Genomic DNA, 27,589 nt, shown 5'->3' with positions numbered 1-27,589 from the left:
TTGTTCTGCATCCTGTTCCTGGTGTGTCTTAGCCAATGAGAGAGGAGTGAACCATGGGGCAGTGTCACTACGTATGAGAAAACTTAGATTAAAAAAACATGCAAAACTGTAGTTAGCAGATTCCGTGTGCGAGAGGCAAAGAGCCAGATGCAGCCCTTCCAGAGGGTTTAAAAGAGCATGCACCATTGAGCTGTTGCCTGGACATTTAGTCGTTATCATTGCAGTTGCAGGTTTGTTGCATGTTTCAGTGATTTTAAACATAGTTTGGTGTTGAATAGCCTTGCGCATGATAAAGTTTCTAGCTGTACCTGGTGAATGGAGGGTCACCTTTCCATGGGCATAGCCAGGGCTTTGAGAACTGGGCTGCTTGCTGAAAATCTACAGGTGGAGGATCTTGACAATGGATGCAGCTGGTCAGGAGGAGCATAGAAAGAGAAAGGACTCGGGCGGATATGGGCTAAATTAGAAGACACATCCCTCCACCAGCAGCCATGGAGTGGCCGCAGCAGCACGGGTAGCTTGGAGAGCTAGAAGGGCCAGCTGATGTTGGTATTTAAAAAGCAACAGAGGGTCCTGTGGCACCTTTAAGACTAACAGAAGTATTGGGAGCATAAGCTTTTGTGGGTAAGAACCTCACTTCTTCAGATGCACATCTGGTATTTAAAGCATTCAAACATTAATTACTATGTAAAAACAAAACCTGATTGCTTTTGAAAGGAGTGGGACTGATTCTCAGCTGATGTAAATCAGCGGAGCCCCATTGACTTCACTGGAGCTATGCCCATTCACACCAGATGTGGATCTGGCCCAGCATACATAAGTGACTTTAAAACCAATTTCCCCCCTTCAAATTAACTTTTTGTTTTTTACATAAATCAAAATAATTATTTTATGCCCAAGCAAAAGCGCCCAGCTGGGTGTTTGTCCATCAGTCAATGGAAGCACCTCGCTGGGGATGGGTGCACCACACAGCCAGTTGTGGGCTTTGTCACCATTTACTTAAGTCAGGTGCTGAAAGCGTGCTCTGTGCTGTATACAACATTACAGTGCCCCAAAGAGCTGGCACCGGGCTGTGTGAGTGTCTGGGGCGATTGGTCTGGTTTGGGGCAGAGATCAGGAGCAGCCCCAAAATCTAGCCAACAGACACACTGCAAACATGCTGCTGCAGGTAAAGCCACTTCTCGCCTTCCTCCCACTTGAGCGCCTTCTGTCACTGGCCATGGGAACAGCACAGTGTACACATACAAGGCAACAGCCTTGTAGCCCAAGCATCTCTTCTGTGCTCCTGTGGTACCCAGCTCAGCTGTAGGTAGCACAAATGGGTGCAGTCCACTCTTGGAGGCATGTAGCTTTCTGGTGAGGAGGGCAAGAGTTTCACAGGGGGAGAACAGTCAGCAAAAATCAAACACAGAGCAGAGCAAAAAGAATGAGCAAGAAAGAAAAAGGGGAAAAATATAAAAAAGGAAAAGTTGGCAAGAAGGAGTTAAAATGACAAACTGGAAAGCAGCCATGGCAGAGCCTGTTTGTGGAGATATGGGCTGGGATGTGCCCTTCCACCGATCTCTCCCAAAGCATGTGTGTGCTGGGTGTGCTCCATGCACTCAGAGAATCAGAAAGGAGCATCCATCATCTAGACCCAGGAATGTTCCTTCATCGCTCCCCCGTGTAACCTGCCCTGCTTCTGCTTATAAATGTTAGCTTATCTAATCAGGGAAGAGGAGCATATCACATGACTGACGCAACTACTTGCACAATCTGAATAGCCAATCTTTGCAGGAGGCCTTGCTATGGACAAATAGCCCTCCCACCCCTCCCAGATGGAATGAGTTCATAAAGAGTGTTTCTCAATCAGTGATAGCGTTAGCACATTGGAGGGCTCTTTCCAGATGATCCTGGATTTGGAGGAAATGGGCCAAATGCAATGAAACAACTGTCTGCAACAAATGATTGGAGCAGCTTTAATCACAGCTGTGGTGACATAGGCTGCAGCTGGGGAATGCAATACTGCATGTTTGTATTGTGAAACGTCTTGTGTGTTTTGGAAGGACAAATTTATCCCTGGTTTAACTGCACTGACTTCATCAGTGGAGAGAAGCCAGAGGGCTTATGATGTGTATTTTTGGAACACCTAAGGAGTCCTTAATGCAGTTTCAACATTTGGGAAGCATTCTATCACATTGGATTCAGTGATAACTCGGTACATCCAAATAGATTTGCTTTTGTCATCTTTTCTATATATATCTGAGAGTGGTGTGAATTCAACAAATTGAAGAAATTCTTTAGTAAAATCTACTGGGAGATGATCTGGGTACTTCTGACACAGACGTTTGATACCTTCACTGATTTCAGAACTTGAAATGTTAGGCAAAAAAATTGTCAGTACACTAAAGGTTTTGTCAATATTTTCGTAAGCCTCGATCCAATATTCTAATGAACTCTTCAGTTTGTCAATGATTGCAATGAGGGTATTACCTCTGAAGGTCTCCTTCTCACTGAATGAGTGGGCAGTTGCATCATCACATGTCTTCTGTCTTTGCTGCATTTGACTGACTTATACTCATGGTTAGTAGTCCTTGCAGCCCCCTGCATTTCATACTCATCCAAACTATCCAAGCATTTGTTGAAGAACAGTTCCAAGACTCCTCATTAGGTTTACAGCAGTAGAAAGGTCAATTTGAGCACTTTGCAAGCTTAGACTGCACCCGCTGAATGACTGAAGTATATCATTCCAGACCTCACACAAAATACAATTTTCCAAAATGCTCATTGCATCACTAAGGATCTTTGCATCTTTTCTTGTTGCTGATTTTTGCTCTCTAGCACTTCAAGGATGTTGGGGTATCCCAGAACCACTGCATCCACAGCTTCAGCATTGGCACTCCACTGTGGCCCTGAGAGTGATTTGGGCACTAGGCATCTGTGACAGGGTCAGTAGCTCACCGCTGTGGCACCTCCTCCTGGTCGTCTTGGGGAATTAGCTCGAACCAGTAGGGCACCCCTTCGGGTGGCGTCCCGCCTGTCGTTCCTCCTGCGTTGGGTGCGCGGACTTGCGTCACCCTCAATGCACGGAGTCCTCTTCCGGAGCACTGTCCTCCGACAGTGTCCCTTTCGTCTCTTCACACCCCCTTCCAGGGCGGTGGGGATAAACAACAGCCCCACGCCTTCGAGTCCGATCCTCACAGTCCAGGACCAGGCGTGTTTCTGGCCAGCCGCTCCCTGCGGCCTATGGCTGTGCGTATGACAGCACAGCAAACAAAGGGGGAAAAAAAGGGGGCGGGGGGGACTCAGGCCCGCCCACTACTCTGAGTCCCGGTCCAGAGGCCCTTGGGTGACAGTCTCACTGCCTTCCTTCTCCTTCCTCCTCTGACTATCCCTCTGGACCGCTTCCCCAACAGCCCTTCGCTACTCTAGGCCTCCTCCTCCCAGGCCTGCCGCCTAGCAGGCTATGGAGTGGGGCCTTCTCCCACTCTCTCCAGCTGGCCTGCACTGCGCTGTCCGTGGTGCTGGCCTCCCAGCTCTGGAGACAGACCTTCCCCTCTGAAGGCCTGGGACAGACTGACTGCTCCCGCTCTGGGCAGTCTTTTATATGGCTAAGCCGGGCCCTGATTGGCTGGCTCCAATCTGCCTTCTTATTGGCTCCCAGTAAGCCCTCTCCTGATTGGCCGCGCGTCTACGCAGGCGCCTAGGCCTGCCGCAGCCCAGTCTCTCTGAGTGTGGGGTAATCGCCCCACCACAGCATCCCTTTGATAGTGAATCACTAAGAATCATCCAATGACTGGTTGATGCAGAGAAAAAATTGTACAATTCTTGGACAAATCCAAAAAAATAAACTGCTTCAACACAACAATCCATGGCAGACTGGCCAACAAGGTTGAGTGAGTGTACAGCACATGGTACGTAATCAACCAAAGCATTGTGCTCTTTTATTTTTGCCTACATTCCTGAATATTTGCCACTCATATTACTTGCATTTTCATAGCTTTGGCCATGACAAAGGCTGATGTCAATCCCATTTTTGGTGAGGAAACCGAGTAGGTACAAAGCAAGTTTCTCCCCTGTGTGGCTGGTGATGTTTATGAAGGTCATGAAACACTCAATTGGTCCACTGGGTAGCACATAACGCAAGATGACTGTCAACTGATCTACATGTGCCACATCCAAGTCGACGGACACTGAAAAATAACCCATATCTTTGATCTCCTCTACACTGATAGGATCGTCTTTGCCAGCAGTGCAATTAATTCATTACTAATAATCTTTGATAAATATGATGTATGGCCTTTTCCATGATTTGCATGTTCATTGATGTGCTGAGCTAAGAAAGGGTCGAACTTAGTGATTAGCTCTAGAATGCCAAGGTAATTGCCATTGTGTTTCGATCCAACAGTCTCACCTGAGCCACAGAATGGCAGACCATGCTCAGCAAGAAATACTATGGTTTCAACTATGCGTCTGAGACCATTCTTCCAATAAGCACGAGCTTCCAAAGACTGGTTTTCCTTTTGGGTATCAATTCTGTCACTAACTTTATTTCAGGCATGGTAACTGTTAACTGACAATGTATGTTGCTCACTCATTGCATGATTGGTAATATATGCAGTATTCTTCCAATCATTGAAGCCTTCGCAGAACATTCCCCACTTTTTGGTATCAGAAAACAGGCAATAAAAACAGTACACTTTCTTCTTAGAAAGCGAATAGATGAGCCGTTCTCACTTGACAATCTGTTTGTTAGGCTTCATATATTCAAACACTGATTTGGTCAGATAAGGATTCTGGTAGGTGTACTCTCGCTTTGTCAATGCAAAGTCAGCATCTAGATTCTGGCATTTCTGTGAGCCCTTCTCAGTCCAATATGCAATGAGATCTTGAGAAGTCATGTCCCAGACCCACTCGCCTGGATCGTTGGAGAAGGATATTTTTGTATTACTATCATTGGGAAAGTCTTCAGAGAAGTGGGGTGAGACTGCAGCTAGAGAAGTCACAGGAGACTGCTCCTTTTCATCAGGCACAGACGCGGCAGGTTCACTTGGGCTGGTTTCGCCTGGACTTCCTCATCATCAGCCTTAATAGGAGGAAAAATCGTTAGGTGAGAAGGATTAATTTTCAGCAGTACATCTCTTTGCCATCTTTCTTTGGCCTCTTTCAGTTTTTGCCATTCTCCTTTCTTCAACATGGTTTCTATTGTCCAGTGTAGGCCTACTGTGTACAAAGTTCAATATTGCTTGGGCCCACAAACACTTCTTTAACCCACAAAGACAAAATCACAACCACCAGAAATTGAATTGATAATCTTGATGGATTAATTTGTACAAAGCAATAACTAATGAGACAAAAAATTTCCGATGGCCCCGCTACTGTCGCTCAGCTGTTACTTCAATATGGAATGGAGGGCCTACAGTATGGTCTAAAAATAGGAGGGGCCTAAAAATTAGGGCCTAAAGTAGGGCCTAAAAATAGGAGAACCTAAGGCTATAGCCTTATTAGCCTATGGGTTAATCCAGCCATGCTAATGACCCTAGCCATGGACCAAGACCCCATGGAGTAAGGCACTGAACTTACACAGAGCAAAAAGAAAGTCCTGCTTTTGGCCCATTGTCTCCAGTGTGCACTCCTAGGAACTGGACATCAATATGAGCACTCGTTATTTGAGAAGGGAGAAGCACCCTCTTCCTCTGTTTTCTTACAAGACACTGAACGATACTGTGCTTAGTATGGGCTAGATGCTTTCCATGCACTTACAGACAGCCCCTGCTCTGAGGAGTTCACAATCTAAAGGCAGAGGTCAGGGAAAGGGGAACAACAGCAGGCAACTTATATATAAACCAATGAGAGTCACCATGGACAACATGGCAGTGGTGGGTTGTGGTGTGTAGTAATAGGGTAGTTTCCCTTTAAATAGTTTGTGAATCTGCTAGTGGTGGTCACTGCCAGGGGCGCCAGTGCGGATATTTCTTGTGTGTGTTAAATTCCAGTTCTCTCCCCTCCAGGAGGGACCCTGTTCCAGTCCTTGCTCGTCATGCCACCTGCAGGAACCCCGGCTTTCCCCCAGCCAGGGAGTCTCCCCCCCTCTCGCTCACACAGCGCATGAGCCAGGGCCGCCAGGAGTCAGGTTGTCGGCAGACTGCCCTGCGTGCCACTGTACAGGAACAAATTTCCCATGCACCAGTCACAACTACCATTTGCCCTTCCCCCTAGTGTGTTTGTGTGGATTTAGTAAACCTGGTTCTCTGGGACCCAGCTGTGCCTGGGCCGGGGGGAGGAGGGTGGCGTGTATTTCTCCCTATTGCTTCTGTTGTGCAAGGAGCACAAGATGCAATGTGGCTCTGTAAGAGGGACTGAGCTGTGGACATGGGAGGGGCCTGTGGATGAGCTCAGGGAGTTCAGACCATGTCTGAGGGTTACGGGGTAGAAGGTGCGAAGGGGATTGTGAAGGATCCACAGATGTGTGGACAGGGGCATTGGTGGGGACAAGGCAATGTGAAGCTTGACAAGGGATGATAAGTCAGGAGCAACAGTTTTACTGAGCTTTGGAGGTGGTAACAGGAAGCGTAAATGTGATATGATACTGGATGGGAAACCAGTGGGGAGATTCCCGAAGGGGAGTTATGTGATCACACAGATGGGCAGGGCCAGTGCGCTTTGCAGCAGTGGCCTGTGCGGACGACAGGCCACAGCATGTCAGGGCTTGGTTCCATGAGCAGGTGTGGGGAGCTGCAGGAGTGGAAGCGGGGAGCAGGTCTGCAAGGGGCCGAGCATTCTGCATCACTATGTGGGCACAGTGCATGCCACTGGCAAGGGCAAAGGGGATTTTAATGTGTCTCTCTTGGAGGGGCTCAGCAGCCGAGTCACCACAAAGGCAGGAAAAGCATGGTGCCTCCCTCTGTGGGCTGGCATAGTCCATAAAGACTTTTCCTCAATCAGTGACAGCGTTAGCATGTTGGAGGATGTGCTGGAGCACAGAAAAAATGGGCCAACTGCAATGAAACACCTGTCTGCAACAAATGATTGGAGCAGCTCTAATTGCAGCTCTGCTGACATGGGCTGCAGCCAGGGGAATAGAATGCGGCATGTTTGTATCATGACACATCTTGTGTGTATTGGAAGAGCTGGGCCAAAAGTGAGCCACTTTGTGTGACCCTAGGGTAAGTAGGCAGACGTCACCCAGTGTTCCTGTCCCCCAGTTCAGTTCTCCCTCTAGTTGTGGTTCGTCTGTGACCTAACCCTGCCCTGGGGTAATCACTGGGGTGTTGGATGCCTGTAAATGTTGCTAGAGCCCTCACACTGAGTGGCCCTACTGGTGTTGGATCAGGAATCGTTTCAGTCCCTGTGATGCACACACCATGGGAATGCTGGCTGTACCCCTAGGTGCCAGGGGATGGGAAATCCACAGCCAAGGCAGAGGCACAGGCTGCCGGATCATACTTAAGCACGGCCAGGCAAGCCATTGTCCCACTGTGCCCACAACCTTGTCTGCTCTTCCCCCTGGGCACGCTTGCACATGGGACCAACAGAGCCATTCTCTTGGTTAGCACACAGTGGGATGCTCCCCACACTGTGGAAGTGCTGCACAGGGGACCCACCACGCTCTTCTGGCACATAGCTACCGTGGGAACGCTAGGTCGAAGCAGAGTCCTTCCAGATGTTCTGGGGCAGACAGGCTTCTGGCCAGTTTAGTCTCTGTTCCAGAACACTTCAATCTCCCAGGACACACAATAGCAGATTTAAAGGGTAGCCATCCTGCAGCAAAAAAACTTCAGGACCAGACTTCAAAGAGAAACTGCTGAGTTTCAGTTCATCTGCAAATTTGACACCATCAGCTCAGGATTAAACAAAGACTGTGAATGGCTAGCCAACTACAAAAGCAGTTTCTCCTCCCTTGGTGTTCACACCTCAACTGCTAGAAGAGGGCCTCATCCTCCCTGATTGAACTAACATCGTTATCTCTAGCCTTACTCACTCTTACTTGCATATTTATACCTACCCCTGGAAATTTCCACTACATGCATCCGAAGAAGTGGGTATTCACCCACGAAAGCTCATGCTCCTATACGTCTGTTAATCTATAAGGTGCCACAGGACTCTTTGCTGCTTTTACAGATCCAGACTAACATGGCTACCCCTTTGATACTTGTTCCAGACTCATGGAGCAGCTGCCATGAGAGCTCCATCTCCAACCAGTGCCGTAACGAGGGCGAGGCGAGTAAGGTACTTGCCTCGGCATGCAAAGCCAAGGGGCACAAGTGTCCCTGTCTGACTGAAAGCTGCCGCTCTCCCAGCTGCTGCTGCCTCTATGGCAACCAGAGACGCTGGCTGGCAGAGGGCTGAGGGCGAGCAGCTGGCTGCTGCAAGTCAGGAGGAGGAGAGGGGAGGACGGAGGCACACACGTGCTTCTCAGACGCAGCCCTCCTCTCCCCCGGCACCCACCTGGAGGAGATGCTGAGGGGGCTTCCGGTGGGAGACAGGATCATCAGCAGTGGACCTCACTCACCTGAGCAGCTGCTGGGGCTTTGGTGAGTGTTTGACACTGTGATCGGCGTCCCCCCCCAGCCACCACTCCTGCAAACTGGGCAAGGGGCAGCCCCATCCCCCACTCCCAGTGAGGGGCAGCAGAAGAGGAAGGAAGCCACATGTGATGGCAGTCCCCTCTCCCCCAGCACCCACGACCCCCTCCCAGAGCCCACTCCCCCTCTCCGGCCCCCAAACTCTGTCCCAGAGCCTGCACACAGCCCTCTGCATCCCTCCCAGAGCCTGCACCCCTCCACCCATCCTGCACCCCCACCCCGTGCCACAGCCCGGAGCCTGCACCCAGCCCTCGACACTCCCTTCCAGAGCCTGCACCCCAGACTCCATCCCAGAGCCCAACTTCTTAACCATCCTACACCCCAATCCCCTGCCCCAACCCAAGGTCTGCACCCCAGACCTCCTCCCCTCACCCAAACTCCCTCGCAGAGCTTTAAGCAGGTAGGGGGGCAGAGTTTGGGGAGGGCGGGCTCTGAGTGTTCTGGGCACCACCAAAATTTCTACAAACCTGCTGCCCCTGATACTTGGATGGGGGGTGAGGAGGCAAGTCGGTGGATGGAGGGGGGCATCCATTTTCAGTATTTTAATTTTTGGTACTGCATTGATTGACTGGTGTGTGCATTAATATAATGCCCCCCTGGGTCTTTGAATGAGGCTTTATGTTTGGGGGGGAGGCGAGCGGCGAGTTGGGGGCGAGCGGGTGGGCAAGCGGTGGATGGGCAAAGAGGCGAGCAGTGAGCCAGCAGGGGTTCTATGGGCGGGCATGGGGGTTTCTGGCAGGGGAGGGAGAAGGTGAAAGGATGAGAATGGTGGGTGAGGGACTGTCTAGGAAGGACGCAGCAAGCCAACGGGAGGCTAGGGGATGAAGAGGGGTGTGATGGTGGGACCAAGCGGGGAGGGGCGGGTCCTATTTTACTGCTGGTCACCCTATGCGTGTTGTTTCTTCCCCCCACCCCAAACCTTCCTTTTCGGCTGTGACATTATTGACATAATCTGGGACCGTATAGAACATGGGTGCAACCAAAGTCCTGTAGTGGCACCAAATCTTGTATAAAGGGGGTCCAATGAGGTGTCTAACACAAGGTTATGGTTTGCTGGTTATGATTATGCTCTCTTTATGTGTGTATCATTTTTGTAGCGAAGTTATGAAGGTCGGCTTTATACTGTCTGTATTTCAAACTTATGCTATGCTTCTGGGTGACATCCCAGACAAGTTGGTGTTAGCTCTGCCTAGCCTGCTTGATGGCCTATTACGGACCATCAGATATACAATTGACCCATTGAGAGAAGGCAGATATGCCTTGTAACTCAGCAAAGTATGCAGGGACTTGTCCATGTGACTCCAGACTCCATTTTGCTGTAATATTTCACAGTGAGAACAAAGAGGTGTTCTTACACCTGGGAAAGACTATAAAAGGCTGATGCCTCATCTCCATCTTGTTTTCAATCCTGCTTCTTACCTCTGGAGGGACTTGGCTACAAACTGAAGATCTGAACAAAGGACTGAATGACCCATCCAAGCTGTGGATGTACTCCAGAGATTTGATTTAAACCTGCAGTTTATTCTATCACTGCTACAAGCCTGAACCAAGAATTTTGCCATTACTGTATGTAATTGATTCCATTTAACCAATTCTAGCTCTCATCTATATTTTTTTCCTTTTATGAATAAACCTTTAGATTTTAGATTCTAAAGGATTGGCAATGGCGTGATTTGTGGGTAAGATCTGGTTTGTATATTGGCCCGGGTCTGGGGCTTGGTCCTTTGGGATTGGGAGAACCCTTTTTCTTTTACTGGGGTATTGGTTTTCATAACCATTTGTCCCCATAATGAGTGGCACTGGTGGTGATACTGGGAAACTGGAGTGTCTAAGGGAATTGCTTGTGTGACTTGTGGTTAGCCAATGGGGTGAGACCAAAGTCCTCTTTGTCTGGCTGGTTTGGTTTGCCTTAGAGGTGGAAAACCCCCCGCCTTGTGCTATAACTGCCCTGTTTTAAGCAATTTGTCCTGAATTGATACTCTCAGTTGGGTCCCACCAGAACCAGCATCATTACAGTGGCATAGTCATGCTAGGATCCACAGAACTGGGTCAATTAAGCTTTGGGTCAGAACCCCACACTATCCAAAATTTGAATTTTGGGATTGAGAGTTTGGTTGGTTAAACAGCAGTTGCAATGGATGAGCAAAGAGCATATGAGGGCCTTGACAAAAAAAGCCCTGAAAGATTTGCGTTCAGAAAAGGGGATAAGGTTAGAAAGAAAGCTACAAATCAAGAACTGAGAAATCTGTTAATGGCCAGTAATCAGAAGGCAGGAGGCAAAAGTGGAAAGACTTCAGCTCCAAGTCAAAAAAACAAGGGAAGAACAGCAGAAACTGTATCCTCGCGAAAGTCCAGTTTATAACAATGTTGGTATGTTGTATAACTCTGAGCAGTTGTCTGGGTGTAACCAAATGTACCCCAACACTGCCACCTTTTATGTAAATGCTGTTACTGTGTGTTCAGTAGAGGGTAGCTCCATAACTTGTGCCAATGCTCTGTATGAGAGTGATAATGAAAAATTCATAGAGAGTGTAAAAGTCAATGGTAAAAGCTGTTTAGGGCAAATTATGGCTTCTAACATCACTCTGGTTAAAGCAGATCTTGTCAAAAAGGCAGATTACTTACCAAATCAGAGTGTGAATGTTGTAGTCCTCTATGAGTTTACTGTAAGTGTGCCTTTGGCCAGAATTCACCTTGAATGGAATGGTACTCAGCATGAAGTTATAGTTATAAGGAAGTTATTGCCTAAGGATCTTTTGATTGGGGAAAATGTTAAAGCTTTGTTCAGTCCAGGTAGCCAGTCACAGGACAGGAATGATCTTAAACCTGTGTCTATTGTGGGCAATGATTTGCCTGGGGAGGGTTTCTCCAAAGGTTTGTCTGAGGAGAAGAGCTATTTGTAAATGAAGTTTCTGAATGTCTGTCTAATGTCTCAGAAGTAAATCTGGAGATAGATCAAGAGCAGAAAGATCTCATTGGTCAGGAAAATCTTTCTCAGGAGCAGATTGAAGTGGATGGTCTGGTGAAAGCCCTAACTGAGGAAGGAAGGAGTAGATTTTGGATGGGTGATGGATTGTTGGCTAGTACAGCTTGTAAAAGTGAACCTGCAAAGGGTAACTGTGATTTGCTGGAAGTAGCTCAGTGTAGTGAGAAGAGCAGCAGTTTATCTGTTGGGAGTGGCAATGTGCCTGGTAAGGAAAGTCTGGATGAGCCTAGGCAGCCTTGTGAGCTGATGGCTTTAACTAGTCAGCAGTTTGGGAAGGCAAGGATAGTGGAAGATGGGTTTGTTTCCACAGGGCAGGCGGCGCTGTGTGTTTGTGTGTGTGTGTTTCGGGGTGTGGGGCTGGGCAGCGCTGGGGGGGTGCAATTTTATATTCTTGCCTCAGGCGCACAAATAGCTCGTTACGGCTCTGTCTCCAACCCTCCTTGGTCTCACCCATGTGGGTGGCAATGGACAGTGAAATGTAGCAGTCATGGAGACTGAGCTAGGCCCTTATGTAGCTTGGGCCACTTTCATGGAGGGCGTTGAACATCAGGGCAGCAGTCTCAAACTGGATTCAGTATTCAACCGGAACCCTGCACAGGGAATGAAGCATTGGGGTCATGCAATCTCAGCAGCCTGGGCTGCTAACTAAGTGGGCTGCTGCATTTGGAGCAGTTTCATTCCTTGGGATGCTGCATTGCAATAATTAAACGACGAGCTCAAAACTCTGTAAATCCCCAGAGCCAAGTCCCAGAAGAAGAGATGATATCGCCAGCCTTTCCCATGATGTAGCTGTTTGTGTGACTGGCAGCAGAGTCCAGGGGGACCCCAACGTTGCAGACCAATTTGATAAGCTGAAGGCAGACACCTTTCACAGAGAGCATTGTCCTGGGGATTGGAAGTTCTAGAAGTTCACTGTCCCCTCCAACTTCACCTCAATCTTGACTGGGATTAGCTTCAGTCAGCTGCTGTTCATACAGGTGCTGATGCCTCCCATGCATTTGGTTGTCTGGGAGCGAGTGGTAGAGCGGTGTATACAGGAGGCAACATTTTCCAAAGCACTCAAGTGCCTTAGGAGCCTAAGTCTTGTTCTCAAGTGATGAGGCACATGGGATGTGCAGCGAGATTGACTTGCAGTGAGATTTGGGCCCCTAGATGGCTAGATAACTCTTGGTAAATGGGACTTGGGCTTCTAAAGTCACTAAGGCACTCTTGAAAATGTTACTGAGGGGAGGCAAGTCTTTAGAGGAACTCGTTATCCAAGAAAATGCATTTGAATGAAAGAGAAATGAACCTCTATGATGAAACAAAAACACAGAGGCTCTGGCAACCCAACAGAAAGAGTCCTGCTCCCAAAAACTCCATTCTGTTCGCTATAGGTTCCTATACCACCATAGTGTCTGAGCACTGTCTCAGCATGCATTAAGTGATGTGAGTAACATGTGGGTTCGTTCTCTCTCCCGCCAGGGGTAACTGTCTGTGCACTGGTGTATTTGGGTTTGATAGGGATTTTTTCACTGTTGTGTGGAGCCAGCAGGTCTCTGCAGCTGCTGTTGTATCCCTACTAGGGGGAGAAGGGAGGTATTTCCTTCTAGGTCATACCACGTGCATGAGAAGGGCAGGGATTTCCTTCATTCCCTCCCACCAGAGGAAGCAGTGATCTCGATATCACCATTTCTGACCTCATCACTAGAGCTGGGTGGAAGCTTTATCTGAAGACCCAAAGCACTTGCACACTGAGATGGACAAGGATCTCACAGGAGGAAGCCCCTGCAGCATCTGTCTGTAAAGGAAGGTGGGTACAAGAGGGTTGAGCACTGGAGCTGGGTGAACAGGGGAAGTTATCTGTAAACACTGTGGGGAACTCTGACTCGTGGCTTGATTCCTGTTTGCATGGTTTGTTGTTCATTTTTCCATGAATATTTGTGCAACCAGGTTTGATTAGCACAAATGCTTGGGGAGAAACTTTGACTCATATGCCAGTGCATATTGGTACAAGGACACCTGTTCTTTAACCAGGTCTGTGATTGATGGTAGTCATTGCACCTTCCAGTATAACAGTACACGCACGGGAATGAAAAATGAATCCATGTGTCACTACATATCTTCTGCTCCTCCACGCGGAGGCACACCCTTGCCACTGCCACATTGTCCGTACACCACAAGCAGCACCCCACAGCTGATTCACTAAATGTCTAGCATCTCCTTCCCCAAATGCCCCCATAGTTTGCTCTGAGTAAAATCATCCGACACCTATGTTAATTTACCATGAGTTAGTGAAACACGTGATTTAGTCTGACAAGTGTCTGGTGTTTGCAAGATAGGAAATTATTTTTTAACTCATGGAGGTAAATCTGGATTAGCAATTAACAGATGCCAAGTTAATGTGTTACTTATACAGTACCAAGAGTACAGCTCCGGAACAAAGGATAGAAGGCAGAAATTGACTGTGTGGACTCTGGCAGCACTGCTGACCCAGCAGCTACTCGAGAGAGCAGGTACGTGGTAGTGTCTGTGCTGGACTGACTTACCTAGTTGCTGTTTCTGTAGGAGGTGCAGTGTCGTGTGGAATAGCACAGAAGTGTCGGATTATGGGTTTGGCCGGGAGTTTTGAGGAACTGCGCAGAGGGATTGTAGAATCCTAGCATCTGTGGGTCTTCAATGTCTGTTGGGATAGTGGGGGCTTTACAGTATGGCCAAGAGTTTTAGAAGTGACCATTCATTTGGGGAGCCTGACTAGAGACACCTTAAAGGGGCTGGATTTCAGAGGGTGCGTGCACAACACTCTCTCAACAGCATGTCCTTTTAGATTAATAGATTCATAGATTCTAGGACTGGAAGGGACCTCGAGAAGTCATCAAGTCCAGTCCCCTGCTCTCATGGCAAGACCAAATACTGTCTAGACCATCCCTGATAGACATTTATCTAACCTACTCTTAAATATCTCCAGAGATGGAGATTCCACAACCTCCCTAGGCAATTTATTCCAGTGTTTAACCACCTGACAGTTAGGAACTTTTTCCTAATGTCTAACCTAAACCTCCCTTGCTGCAGTTTAAGCCCATTGTTTCTTGTTCTATCCTTAGAGGCTAAGGTGAACAAGTTTTCTACCTCCTCCTTATGACACCCTTTTAGATACCTGAAAACTGCTATCATGTCCCCTCTCAGTCTTCTCTTTTCCAAACTAAACAAACCCAATTCTTTCAGCCTTCCTTCATAGGTCATGTTCTCAAGACCTATAATCATTCTTGGTCCTGTGGCACCTTTAAGACTAACAGAAGTATTGGGAGCATAAGCTTTCGTGGGTAAGAACCTCACTTCTTCAGATGCAAGTAATGGAAATCTCCAGAGGCAGGTCTAAATCAGTATGGAGATAACGAGGTTAGTTCAATCAGGGAGGGTGAGGTGCTCTGCTAGCAGTTGAGGTGTGAACACCAAGGGAGGAGAAACTGCTTCTGTAGTTGGATAGCCATTCACAGTCTTTGTTTAATCCTGATCTGATGGTGTCAAATTTGCAAATGAACTGGAGCTCAGCAGTTTCTCTTTGCAGTCTGGTCCTGAAGTTTTTTTGCTGTAAGATGGCTACCTTTATATCTGCTATTGTGTGGCCAGGGAGGTTGAAGTGTTCTCCTACAGGTTTTTGTATATTGCCATTCCTGATATCTGACTTGTGTCCATTTATCCTCTTGCGTAGTGACTGTCCAGTTTGGCCAATGTACATAGCAGAGGGGCATTGCTGGCATATGATGGCATATATAACATTGGTGGACGTGCAGCACGTCTGGTCCTGAAGTTTTTTTGCTGTAAGATGGCTACCTTTACATCTGCTATTGTGTGGCCAGGGAGGTTGAAGTGTTCTCCTACTGGTTTTTGTATATTGCCATTCCTGATATACAATGTCCACCAATGTTATATATGCCATCATATGCCAGCAATGCCCCTCCGCTATGTACATTGGCCAAACTGGACAATCACTACGCAAGAGGATAAATGCCTCTTGCCTGTCAGAGGTGACATTAGCCCTTGTTTGCACACCAAGAAACATCTTTGGGACCGGACCCTGCCATCCGTCTTACTCGGGCAAAATGAGCTTTCTAAACAAATCCTGCCTTGGATGGGAGGAGAGAGGCCAATTAAACAAGGTGCTGCGATCATTGCATCCTGCACAGTTATGGACTCCACTGCCTGTCCCAGCCCACACCCAACATTGCCTGTGGAATCCTGCCTTAGGCAAGGAGAAGATGCACCTACCAGGGTTTCTGCTGTCCTTTTTGGTGCTAGGTTGAAGCCAGTGGGAGATTTATGACAAGGTGTATCCTGCCAAATGTGTCTATGTTGTCTCTGTCACTGGCACTCGTTCTGTTCAGAGTGAGCACTGATCAGCAGCCTTTTCCTGCCCAAAAATCTTCCTTTAGAATGACAGAAATAAGAAATAAGACCTAGGAGGTCAGCTTGCCCAGACTCCCATGCTCTCCTCTCAGTCCTGACCAGAGTCAGATTTTTTCACTATGGTGCTTTTTTTAATTGCATTCTCCAGCCCAGTTTTAAATGGGACTTCCATTGTTTCCCCTGCTCTGTGGTTTTGTAGTCCTTACTGCCAGAAAGCTTATATTTGACCTTATTTGTCTTTTCCTCAGTTTCTGCCCATTTCACCCACTTGGATTCCACTAAATAAATCTTCTCCATCACACCGTATGTGTCTACTGCAATCAGGGGTGTGACTGCAGCATGTGCAGACATATTAGAGCTAGCTTTAATCTAGCTAGCTCAGGTACCGGAGCAGTGAAACCGTGGCAAAGCCTGCCTGGAAGCCTGGGTAAAACCCTATCTGCAATCACACCCCATGACTGCAATATAGATGTCTCCTTTGTGCTTAATCTTGTATTATCATATTCCTCACCCTGGCTTTACTTAATCCACATTTAGCTGTTTTAATCTTTCTGTAGCAAGATTCCGAAGAGGACTGGACATTTTTCATGGAGACTTGCATTAGTTAGGATTTAAAAGAGCTGCATAGAGAGATACTCTATTTTCTGTTACATGGCTCTGTGTTAGCTTTCATTTGTTGCCATCTTGCATTGAAAACCATAGACACCAACCTGTGACATATTTTGCCAAGGACAGTTCTCCTAATAAATTGAGTGTCCATTTGCACAAGGGGATGAAGTTTAGGTTACTTTGTTCTTAGACCTGTGCAATAGCACCTAGACACAATCAGGACATTCCCCCTCCCCCCCTTCACCCCACTGTGCTATGTTTGTGTTGTACAAATATAAAAGAAGAGACAGTCCCTGTTAGGAACAGTTTACAATCTGCCATGAGCATTCCAGATCAAAGAGCCTTAGGATTGTTTACACAGGAAAACTGACCAGAATAGGTGTCCCGGAATAACTATCCCACTATAACCCTTCCGGAATGACTCCCCATGGGGACACACTTATTCCGAGATACAATTGTCCACACGGAGAGTTACTGCGGAATAGCTATAGCCCTTTATATTCACCCCAACCTTATTCCAGAATAACTTCCCCATGGAGACAAGCGCTTACTGCGGTTTAGTATCTTTGGTTGATCCAGTGCCTAGGGGTTAGAGAATACAAAGAACAAAGCTGTTTCTGGGAGGGATTCCTTTGCTGGACTGCTTGGCTCATGCAGAAGTTGTAGGGATTCTTCCTGAGGTAAATCTGTAAGTGATGTGAAAAGAAGAGGTACATTTTCCCTTCCCAGAATCCCTCTACAACTCTTGGCACCTCCTCCTGAGACAGATGGCCATGGCCAAGAAGAGGATTGCAGTCATCGGTGGTGGATCCAGTGGATTGTGCACCATTAAATGCTGTTTGGATGATGGGCTGGAGCCCACTTGCTTCGAGAGAAGTGAAGATATTGGGGGGCTCTGGAGGTTCAAGGTAGGTTTGAGTTCATCGTGAGTTTGGATGCTTTTCTTAATTCTGGCTATTATTTATTATTTGTATTGCAACCGCACCAAGCAGTTACTGTCAAGCATCAGGACCCTCTTGTGCCAGGTGCTGTACAAATTCAGAACAAAAATACAGTCCCTGCTCCAAAGAGACTTCAATCTAAGTATCAAATCATATTATTATTTCTACCAGATGAAAGCCCATACTGTCACAAAGGTGTAATTCCTAAAGTCCCCCTGTGTGTAAAAAAGCCAAAAATGGCTGAGAAATTTAAAAGCAGGACGGTAACAGACTGTCAGTCGCAGTGATGTCTGAACCTGGTGATAGTGTGAGCATGAATAGCTCGCCGCCATGCTTGTAGCTGTTCCTATCACTTCACACTGACCCAGCAGACATTCTAGGGTTCACAGTGACAATCCTGGAATGATATTCTATACAGAGTACCCTGGCTGTGTGCAGGTATTAACAAGGTGCCTGCCCAGAGGAGGCTGCAGGGTGACATAGTTGCTGGCGAGGGTCTTTTCCACCCATCTGGAGGATGCAGTCACCTCACCCAGAGTGCTATTATGGCTCGGGTTTAGGGCCTGATCCAAAGCACATTGAAGTCAGTGGAAAGACTCCCATTGATTTCAGTGGGCTCTGGATCAGGGCCTTGCTTCTGATGATCGGGTTGCTAGGAGGCTGGAGGGGAAGGGTCAGCGCAGAGGGGCTTCAGCTCATAGCAAATCCTTTAGGTTGGAGAAGAACAAACCAGACTAATCTGGAAATGGGACAACGTTCCTTTCACAGGCGAGTGAAGGCTTCTCTCACAGCACTGCTGCCAGAATCCGCAGGCTCCCTTCAGACAGAGGGCCCGTCCTGCTCCCACTGAATTCAGTGGCAAAACATTGATTGATGTCCAATGGGGCACAAGCAGGTGGGAGTCCACAGCAGTGACAGGCTTCCTCTCCAGCTTCTTCTGCCCCAGTGAACTTCTGCTGCGTGGCTCACCCTCACCAGGCCATTGTAGGGCTGCCTGCCTGCATGCGTCGATTGCAAATCTCTCTCCCTGCCACACCCTCGGTGTGGATCATTCACACCATCACGGGGAGACAGGGACATCCTGGCAAATGCCAGCAGAAGAAGCGGGCCAGAGGGTGTGGTGTCAACATAGGGCATGGACGGTGTTTGTGTATGGCCAAGAGGTGAGAATGGGGTGATGGGGGCTGAGGCTGTGCATGCGATGGGGATGGGGTAAAGGGAAAGGTGTGTCGTGTGTGTTGGCAGGTTGAAGGAAAATGTATAGGATGCTCAAGGTGTATTTATGCAGAGCAGGGAGGCTGCCACGGCAACATCTGTGGAGATCACATATTAGGGGAGATCACACCACCTGTGGCTTCATGCCGCCTTCATCGCTACAGCTTTACTTTCCTGAGTCAATATTCAAAAGTAATGTCCATGTTCTGTCGCTCCTGCAGGAGAATCCCGAAGAGGGCAGAGCCAGCATCTACAAATCTGTCATCATCAACACCTCCAAGGAGATGATGTGCTTCAGTGACTTTCCCATCCCAGATGATTTCCCCAACTACATGCACAACTCCAAAATCATGGCGTATTTCCGCATGTATGCCGACCACTTCGATCTTCTGAAATACATTCGTTTCAAGGTGAGGAGAACTGGCCCAGCGAGCAGGGGTAGGACTGTGTGTGTGTGTGTGTGTTAGTGTGTGAGTGTGCACATGAATGCACAGGTGTGCAAGACCTGGATGAAAGAATCCCCTCCGATGAGGAAACATCTCACACTCATGGAATAGGGAGAGCTGGAGGGGCTGTTCTGGGACCTCCTTTTGTCTGGGGGCTGCCTGGCCGAAGTTACAGCCCAGGTCCCAGGAGCTGCTGCAGCCCCATTCCCTGTGGGAACCAGTGAATCCACAGAGGCCATGAGGCAAAACCCAGCAGAGCCCAACTGGCCTCCTGCTGCTGGTCCCAGCTGTGCGCTGGCCTTGTGCTTCCTGGCTGGGTTGCTGACTCAAGCACGGGGAGGAGGTTAGTGTCAAGGATGAAATTTCCTGGTGCCAGCTCTGTGAGTGCCCTTTTCCTACCAGACCACTGTGGTCAGTGTGACAAAGCGCCCGGATTTCTCCTCCACGGGCCAATGGGACGTTGTCACGGAGTCCGAGGGGAAGCAGGAGTCGGCCGTCTTCGATGGGATCATGGTATGCAGTGGCCATCACACCAACGCCCATCTGCCACTGGACTCCTTCCCAGGTACGTCGCAGAGCAGAAGGGAAAGGGCCTTAGCTGAGCAGTGACTTTCCAAAGGGATAAGCAGAGGGAAAGCAATGAGCACGTGCACCTGGGCTGGTCCTGGGACACACATTAGTCCTGGGCTGGACTCATGGGCCCCTAGCAGTCCCTTCCAGCTCTAGAACCCTAGGGTTCTATGATTATCCACTCATAACTAGTCCAGTTACTGTAACAACGGAACTGCTGCCAAGCGTGTCAGCCACCGCCTGGCGCTTCTCCCATTTCAGGAGTATGCCAGTGCATGACAGCAGCAAAGGATCTGCACCAGATGGCAGCCCAACAGCCCCCTGAGACACTGAAAGGTGCAGTTCAGAGGACTCAAAGCCCAAATGGTTACGTAGCTTCCAATGCCACAGGCAGCACAGCAGATACAGAGAGCCACTCAGGAACATGCCAGTGGGGGGAGAAGAGCAGATACAGCAGTCACGTAGCTCTATGGCAGTGGTTCTCAAACTTTTGTATTGGTGACCCCATGCTCCTTAGGGTGACCAGATGTCCCGATTTTATAGGGACAGTCCCGATTTTTGGGTCTTTTTCTTATATAGGCTCCTATTACCCCCCACCCACTGTCCCGATTTTTCACATTTGCTGTCTGGTCACCCTAATGCTCCTTCCCATCTGCCACTCCAGCTATTCAGAACCTTTGGTGTTACAGCCACAGGCCAACCTGTGCTGTGTGAAATTTAATACTGCAAAGTGCAAGGTCATGCACTTAGGGACTAACAACAAGACTTTTTGCTATCAGTTGGAAGAGACAGGAGGAGGAGAAAGATCTAATATTGGTTGATCACAGGATGACTGAGCTGCCAATGTAATGTGGTTGTGAAAAAGGCTAATGCAGTCCTAGGATGTATGCAAGATATTTCCAGTAGAGACAGGGGAATGTTAGCGCCATTATACAAGGCACTGGTGAGACCTCATCTGGAATACTGTGTGCAGTTCTGGTCTCCAATCTTTAAGGAAAATGTATTCAAACTGGAACCGGTGCAGAGAAGGGCTACTAGGATGAACAGAGGAATCTTATGAGAGAAAGCTTGGCTTTACCAAAAGAAGGCTGAGGGGACATACAATTGCTTTCTATAAATACATCAGAGGGATAAATACTAGGGCGGGAGAAGAGGAGTTATTTAAGATAAGTATCAGTGTGGACACAAGAACAAATGCGTATAAACTGACCATCAACAAGTTTAGGCTTGAAATTAGACAAAGGTTTGTAACCCTCAGAGGAGTGAACTTCTGGAAGAGCCTACCAAGTGGAGCAGTGGGGGCAAAAAACCTAACTGACCTCAGGACGGTGCTTGATAAGTTTATGGAGTAGATGGTATGATGAGACTGCCTACAATGGAATATAGCTGATACACGACTGCTAGCAGCAAACATCTCCAGTGGCTGGTGATGACACACTAGATGGGAGGAGTTACTGATAGAGTTGTTCTTTCCCAGTTGTCTAGCTGGTAGGTCTTGCCCATATGCTCAGGGTTTAACTGATCACCATATTTGGGGTTGGAAAGTAATTTCCCCACAGATCAGATTGGCAGAGACCCTGGCAGTTTTTCACCTTCCTGTGCAGCACGGGCCATGTGCCATTTGCAGGTTTAAACTAGTGTAAATGGTGGATTCTCTGTAACTTAAGCCTTTAAATCATGATTTGAGGACTTCAGTAACTCAGCCAGAGGTTATGGGTCTATTACAGGAGCGATTCTGTGGCCTTCAGTGTGCAGGAGGTCAGATAATATGACATCATGATCCCTTCTGGCCTTAAAGTCTATGAATCTATGCTGGGGCAGGAGGGAAGACACCCCCCCTCCTCCCTCCCGAAAGCTTAGCTGCTACAGCAGAGTCTCTTGTATTCGTTTTACCCCTTCCCTTCTTTGCTCCATATCCCCACAGCCTCTCACTCCCTTATTACTCTGAGGCAAGGCTCCAACCCACACACCAGCTCCTTTACACCGGGTACATAGCCAGAGCAGTGTAGAGAGCTCCGAAAGGCCCAGTTCCAGCTGGGGCACAGTTCCCCTGATGCAGGCGCTGCAGAAGATGGCTATATGGCTGCCTCCAACCAGGAGGCCTGTACAATCCCTGGCTTGGGGGGGGGGGGGGGGGGTGTGCCAGGGGACAGGCTGACAGTGGGTTTAGCCTCAGGGTAGAGATGTAGCAATCAGCACTGTGGCTAATAGAAGAACTTGGGGAACTGCCATAACTTAGATAGATTGGGGGAATCTCCAGCCTCCCACAGCAGCTCAGGGTCAGGAAGGTGAAAGAGTGGCTTCAACCTATCTAGCTCGACTCTTCCTCTGGGCTGATAGGTCTATGGTGCAGCTCTTAGAGGTGCAGCCCAGAATGTCACTCTGGTCCCCACCCACACTGTCTACCCTAGTCAGAGGATATCCCCCTCACTGTTTGTGTTGAGCTCCAGAACCACAATGTTCAAGTTGGCAAAGACACAGGCCAAACACGCTAGCTCACCCCTAGCACTCAGAGCCTGAGCTGCTCTGCTCTCTCCTGGCAGGGATTGAAAAGTTCAAAGGCCGCTACTCCCACAGCCGGGATTACAAGAACCCTCAGGAGTTCTCGGGGAAGAGAGTCATTGTGATCGGCATTGGCAATTCGGGAGGGGACCTGGCCGTGGAGCTCAGCCATGAAGCTGATCAGGTTTGGTTCAGGAGGGACGGCTCTCTCGTTCATGGCACAGTGCAGCACCCCCCCACCTCGCTGGGCTAAAGGCAGCAGCACCGACCAATACACCACACCACAAACCCCAGAAATGCCCAAACTAAGGGCCTCTGCTGAAGTTAATGGAAAGACTCCCATTTGAAGCAGCCCCTAAGTGCAGAGAGGAGATATGGAAGTTTATATGGTTCATCAGAGTTAGTATCAAAGCGTCATCATGGGCAATCTGCACTTACCGAGTGGATGTAATGGACATAGGGAATTGCCTACAGCTGTAACTTGTATGGCAGCTGCTGTCTTGGCCTAAAGCAGGGATGGAACTAGACCCTTCTAGATCTACACTCCACCAGGAGCTAGAGAGACCAGTGCTATAGCTAGGGACTGTAGCAGAGTCCTAGCCGCTGTAGATTGGGTACAGGGTGGGACACAACATGCACTAACCAGCAGGTTACCCACAATGCTGTGCCCTCAGAGTAGCATGTCCCACTTCCTCATTAGCCCATCTGCCACTGCCTACCTGTACCTTGCATAGAGTCATGGGGAGGCGCCTGCAGCAGCATCCCTACCTGCTGTGCAGGAGCCCAGAGATGGCAGGAAATCAGATGGGGCCAGGGAAGAACTCAGTATTGTGTTGAAAGATGTCAGGAGCCTCCAAAGTTTGGAGAATGGCACAGTTGCTTCAATACAAGAGGGTTTGGGCTGCAGGGGAAATAAATGCAGAGGAAGGAAACAGAACTATGGGCAGAGGAAAGAAAAGGTGGCAAGGTTTAACAAGGAGAACAGGGTCTCCAGTACCCAGAGCCATTTCATAGCCGGCCCAGCCATGTCCCCACTAGCGGCCCAGCATTCCCCAGGGCATCCCAGAGGATCAGTGTGTTTAGCAGTGACAGGATGCACAGCAGAGGTGGAGGGTCAGGGAAGGTCCCTGTAATGAGACATGTCGCCTCCTATCGGTATGTGCAGTAGTGTCTGGGTTAAGGGTACTGACATGGAAGCATCTGCCAGTCATTACCAAAGCTGTCCCAGGCCGAGGCCTGCCCTCTATGTGATCCCACAGTGCTTCACTATGTGATTCACTGGGGTTGCACACAGCCGTGGACTAAGGATGACCACTCCCTGCTCTGGGTGCATGGCAGATGTCCAGCCAGAGCCTGACAGCAGGGCTCTCAACAATGGTGCAGCATAGACAGTGACACCACAGAGCCCACAGATAGCAGTGCGGTGTCAGCCCCGAGCACTGGCTGCACCCTGCTATGTGCAGCCCTGCTCTGTTAAACAACCAGGGACCAAGGTCAGAGCTCAGTGAGGTTCCTCACAGTCCCAGCCAGGCTTCTCTCTGAGATCCCCAAAACCTCCAGTGAGTCTACAGCTGGGAGTCAGAGACAGGGGAGGTCAGTGGAGATGTGCATGGAGGGGATGCCAGTGGGAAACAGGGCCAAGTGGGCAGGGATGAAGATTGAGACTGTCAGCTCTTTGGGGCAGGAACGTCCCTCACAATGTGGCTGTACAAGTGTCCAGCACACTGGAGCTTTTATCTCACCTGAGGCCTGTATTACTCACCCTATCGCAGATAATAATTCATGACAGTAACAATCCCTGCCAGTGCCACAAAGTGCCAAGTGGTGTGACGCAGTACAGTATGTGTCAATGTCCAAGAGCGCTGTCTTTCTCCACTATCTAGGTCTTCCTCAGCACCAGGCGTGGGGCGTGGGTGCTGAATCGTGTTGCGGAGCAAGGGTACCCTGTGGACATAGTGCTCTCCACCAGGTTTAAAGCCTTTTTCAAGAGGATGTTGACTACATCCATGGTTAACCAATGGGCGGAGAACAGAGCAAATGCAAGATTCAACCATGCACACTACGGTCTAAGGCCTCAGCACAGGTGCTTTCAAACACACGGGATATTCCCCTCAGCCTGCTGGGACAGAATGGCAAATTGAAGGAGTTACATAAAACACCTAGGTCCTGACTTTTCCCTTCTACCATCACTGCATTTGGTGTAGGGGTGGAAGGGTGATTTTGTGTTTCCTGTGTTCTGGCACCATGCAGGGCCCAACCCAGCTGTCAGTGTAAGTTAGAGCACCCTCAGAGCTCACGCCCTCCTTCCTGTGACCATTGGGAAGAATGGCCATAATGCGGTGCCTCCTGCCTGAGGATAATCTCAGGGGGCTGTTTCTGCCCCCTTTAAGGGTCCGTTATGCTACTGGAGCCATAACTGACACCAAGCACCTTCAAACAGCTTTTTGCACTCATGCTGCTAGTAACATGGCTGTGCTGCCCAGGCCAAATTCTAGTAACAGAGGAGTGGAGACCTGACCATCACACTGATCCTCCCCCACTTTCAGAGTATGCCATTTGTCCAGACAGATCTTGACACACCTTCTCTTTGCCATGCAGGATTATGAGCCAGCACCCAACCATCAACGACGACCTGCCAAACCGCATCATCTCTGGCAAAGTGCTGGTGAAACCGAACATCAGGGAGTTCACTGAAACCGGCGCCATCTTCGAAGATGGCACCAGAGAGGAGGACATTGATGCAGTTTTCTTCGCTACAGGATACAGCTTCTCTTTCCCCTTCCTCCAGGATTGTGTCAAAGTGGTCGAAAACCAGGTCTCCCTGTATAAATTCATCTTCCCTCCTCACCTGGAGAAGCCAACTCTGGCTTTCATTGGCCTCATCCAGCCACTGGGGGCCATCATGCCCCTTGCAGAACTCCAGAGTCGCTTGGCCACACAAGTGTTCAAGGGTACGTGAACCAAAATGCAGGAAATAGCCTGGGGTCTCTGGATTATAGAGCTCTCTGAAACCCTAAGCCTGTGTTAGTAGAGGGCCTTGCTGGATTGACATGATATTAGCTGAGTTCAGCAGAGCTGTGCAGTCCCTGGGCTGGTGTTGGGTGGCAGACAGTACCTGTATGAGTGCCATGATGATGAGCCAGCCCATATCCGTTTCCACCATAGTGCTGTTTCAATCCCAAGTATTCCAGGATGGCTGCTCACCAGGTGGTTGGGCCTTCGCTCCTCCGATTTTTGGAAGCGTGGAAGTGTTGTCGGCCCAGGAAATGGGGGAGAGGAGTCACAGGAAGTACTGCAGCTCTGGGGAAGGAATCTCAACTCTAGAGCCAGGCAGTTCCCTGACAAAGATAGACAGGCCTGCCGACACCAATTCCAGGCCCCAGGGCAGAACAGTCAATGGGTCCCCAGGCCCGGCATGGTGTCGCCACATGGGTGAGGAGCTGAACCACGTGCAACAGCTGGAGCACGGATGCACAAGCCATGCCCATACGGGACATGGTCCACCTGATATTTCAACTCTGCTGCGCCTGTGTTGGCTGGTGCCCATTGAGCTGCTGCCGGCTGGGCAGTTGCCCCTGGGCAGTTGCCCCCTTTGCCCCCTCCCCTGTCAACAGGCTTGAAGATAGACTGTCTAACCCCCATGTCTCTCACAGAATCAGACTGCCCACTGGGCTCCAGAAGCTCCAAGCTCTGCAACTTTGGGGACACAAAGTCATCACGGCCTTCCCAGCCCAGCATGCAGTGCTTCCTGTAGGAAACAACAACTTCCTCCACCCCCCCATACACAGAGCTCTTTCTGGAAATAGCTGATCCCCTCCTGAAGGAGCCAGACACATCTCTACTCATACTCTGGCTTTTCTCTTCTAGGGCAGATCAGGTTGCCCACAGCGAGCGACATGATGGTCAATATTACACAGAAGAAAGACGAAATGTCAAAACGGTAGGAACCTTTATGTGAAGTAATAATTACTGGGCATGCTTGGAAGGAGTCTTTCCTGAGGATGTCTTAAGTTTCTATCATTCTCTAAAATACCTCCAATGTGTCATCAATTTGTTGTAAAGAGTCTGGTATTTCCAGCCTTAGCTCTCTTCATTAAAATTTATGTGGAAACATTTATTTGATCTGGAATTGTTCTCCCATCTCTATTTTCCTTCTACACATAACATGACATAAAAGAAAAAGATTAAGTAATAAAATTATAGCTGTAGAAAACTAAGCAATATGATCCTCATGCCTATCCCCCAGATCGTGGCTGAATCCAGCAGCGAATAGGGGAGAAAATCCCGTTTTAGCAAATAGAAGGCGACAAGGACTCACCTTGTCTACAGATATCCCCACCTGGAGAAGTTCTTCCTAAGCCTGTTAGATCTTCTGGCATTCGAGCCCCACGTTAGGCACCACTTTTAAAACCAACCTATATGGGACTGATGGTGGAGTTTGAAGACGGGGCTTTCAGTGCTACAAGCACATATCTTACCAATTGAGCAAACTCCATTAGCAGTCTTATAAATCTCTTCTGGAGACCTGCCATTAGAAGGGGACAAAGACACTTATACCCACCTGGCATGAGTTACGACTTCACATGGAATCGTGACCCAGTTTTTCCTTTAATTCCAGTTATAGTGGGAATTAGTTCCAGAGAAGGAAATTCTCCAAATTTGGTGCCCCTCAGGAATGTCATTTCCTGGTCAGTGCAGTCTCCATTTTATCACACTACAAGGGCACCCGTACTTCTCTCTCTTGTTTCAGGTATGTGAAAAGCCAGCGCCACACTATCCAAGTGGATTATGTCGAATACATGGATGAACTTGCCTGCCTGGTAGGAGTCAAGCCCAACCTGCTGTCTCTCTTCCTCACGGATCCAAAGCTCGCCATGGAAGTTTTCTTTGGCCCCTGCACGCCGTACCAATACCGCCTGAGAGGGCCAGGGAAGTGGGATGGAGCCAGGAAAGCCATCCTGACTCAGAGAGAACGGATCATTAAACCTTTGAAAACCAGGGCAGTTGAAGATTATACTCACCACACCTCAATGCCCTATTTGTTTAAGATAGTTGGTGCTGTTACTCTCTTTGCTATAATTTTTGCTTACTTTTAAATGCTTGTTCTCTGCATAGGAAAAAGAGATTAAGTAAAATGTGATTATCTGATTTCTGTTGGTTTCTAATTTTCTCCCTGCAACTTTACCACACATCCAGTGTAACCGTCCGCTTCTGCTCATGTGTTGAGAATTTCCTCCCTCTCAACTATGGCTGCTGATTATTTTGTCTGCTGTTGTGTTAGAGATCTTTGGTGTCATTAAATATTCCTTAGGCTGCTAGCTGTTATGATTATAAAGGCCACAGACAGGCACAGGTGGCAATAGCTCAGGA

The 27,589-nt window shown here is 48.7% G+C and overlaps 1 protein-coding gene across 5 annotated transcripts; it reads left to right on the top strand.

Moving 5' to 3' along the window:
• The first annotated feature begins 83 nt into the window (after positions 1-83).
• LOC117881407 (dimethylaniline monooxygenase [N-oxide-forming] 5-like) lies at positions 84-27,367 on the top strand. Of its 5 annotated transcripts, XM_034778637.1 has the most exons (11): positions 84-230; positions 13,949-14,045; positions 14,755-14,852; positions 17,275-17,453; positions 18,923-19,111; positions 19,550-19,712; positions 22,261-22,403; positions 24,103-24,302; positions 24,818-25,170; positions 26,087-26,159; positions 26,970-27,367. In XM_034778637.1, the coding sequence occupies exons 4-11, from the start codon at positions 17,313-17,315 to the stop codon at positions 27,313-27,315; spliced, it is 1,608 nt and encodes a 535-aa protein (XP_034634528.1). In that variant the 5' UTR covers positions 84-230; positions 13,949-14,045; positions 14,755-14,852; positions 17,275-17,312; the 3' UTR covers positions 27,316-27,367. The 5 variants fall into 5 exon arrangements, with proteins under 5 accessions (XP_034634528.1, XP_034634525.1, XP_034634529.1 ...); XM_034778634.1 differs by lacking the exon at positions 14,755-14,852; XM_034778636.1 differs by lacking the exons at positions 84-230; positions 14,755-14,852 and adding an exon at positions 12,324-13,342.
• Positions 27,368-27,589: the final 222 nt, after the last annotated feature.

Source organism: Trachemys scripta, chromosome 8 (assembly GCF_013100865.1).
Source record: "Trachemys scripta elegans isolate TJP31775 chromosome 8, CAS_Tse_1.0, whole genome shotgun sequence".
Classification (NCBI taxonomy): domain Eukaryota; kingdom Metazoa; phylum Chordata; order Testudines; family Emydidae; genus Trachemys; species Trachemys scripta.
Note: the sequence above shows the minus strand (reverse complement) of the source record. Positions and strands in the feature narration are given on the sequence as shown.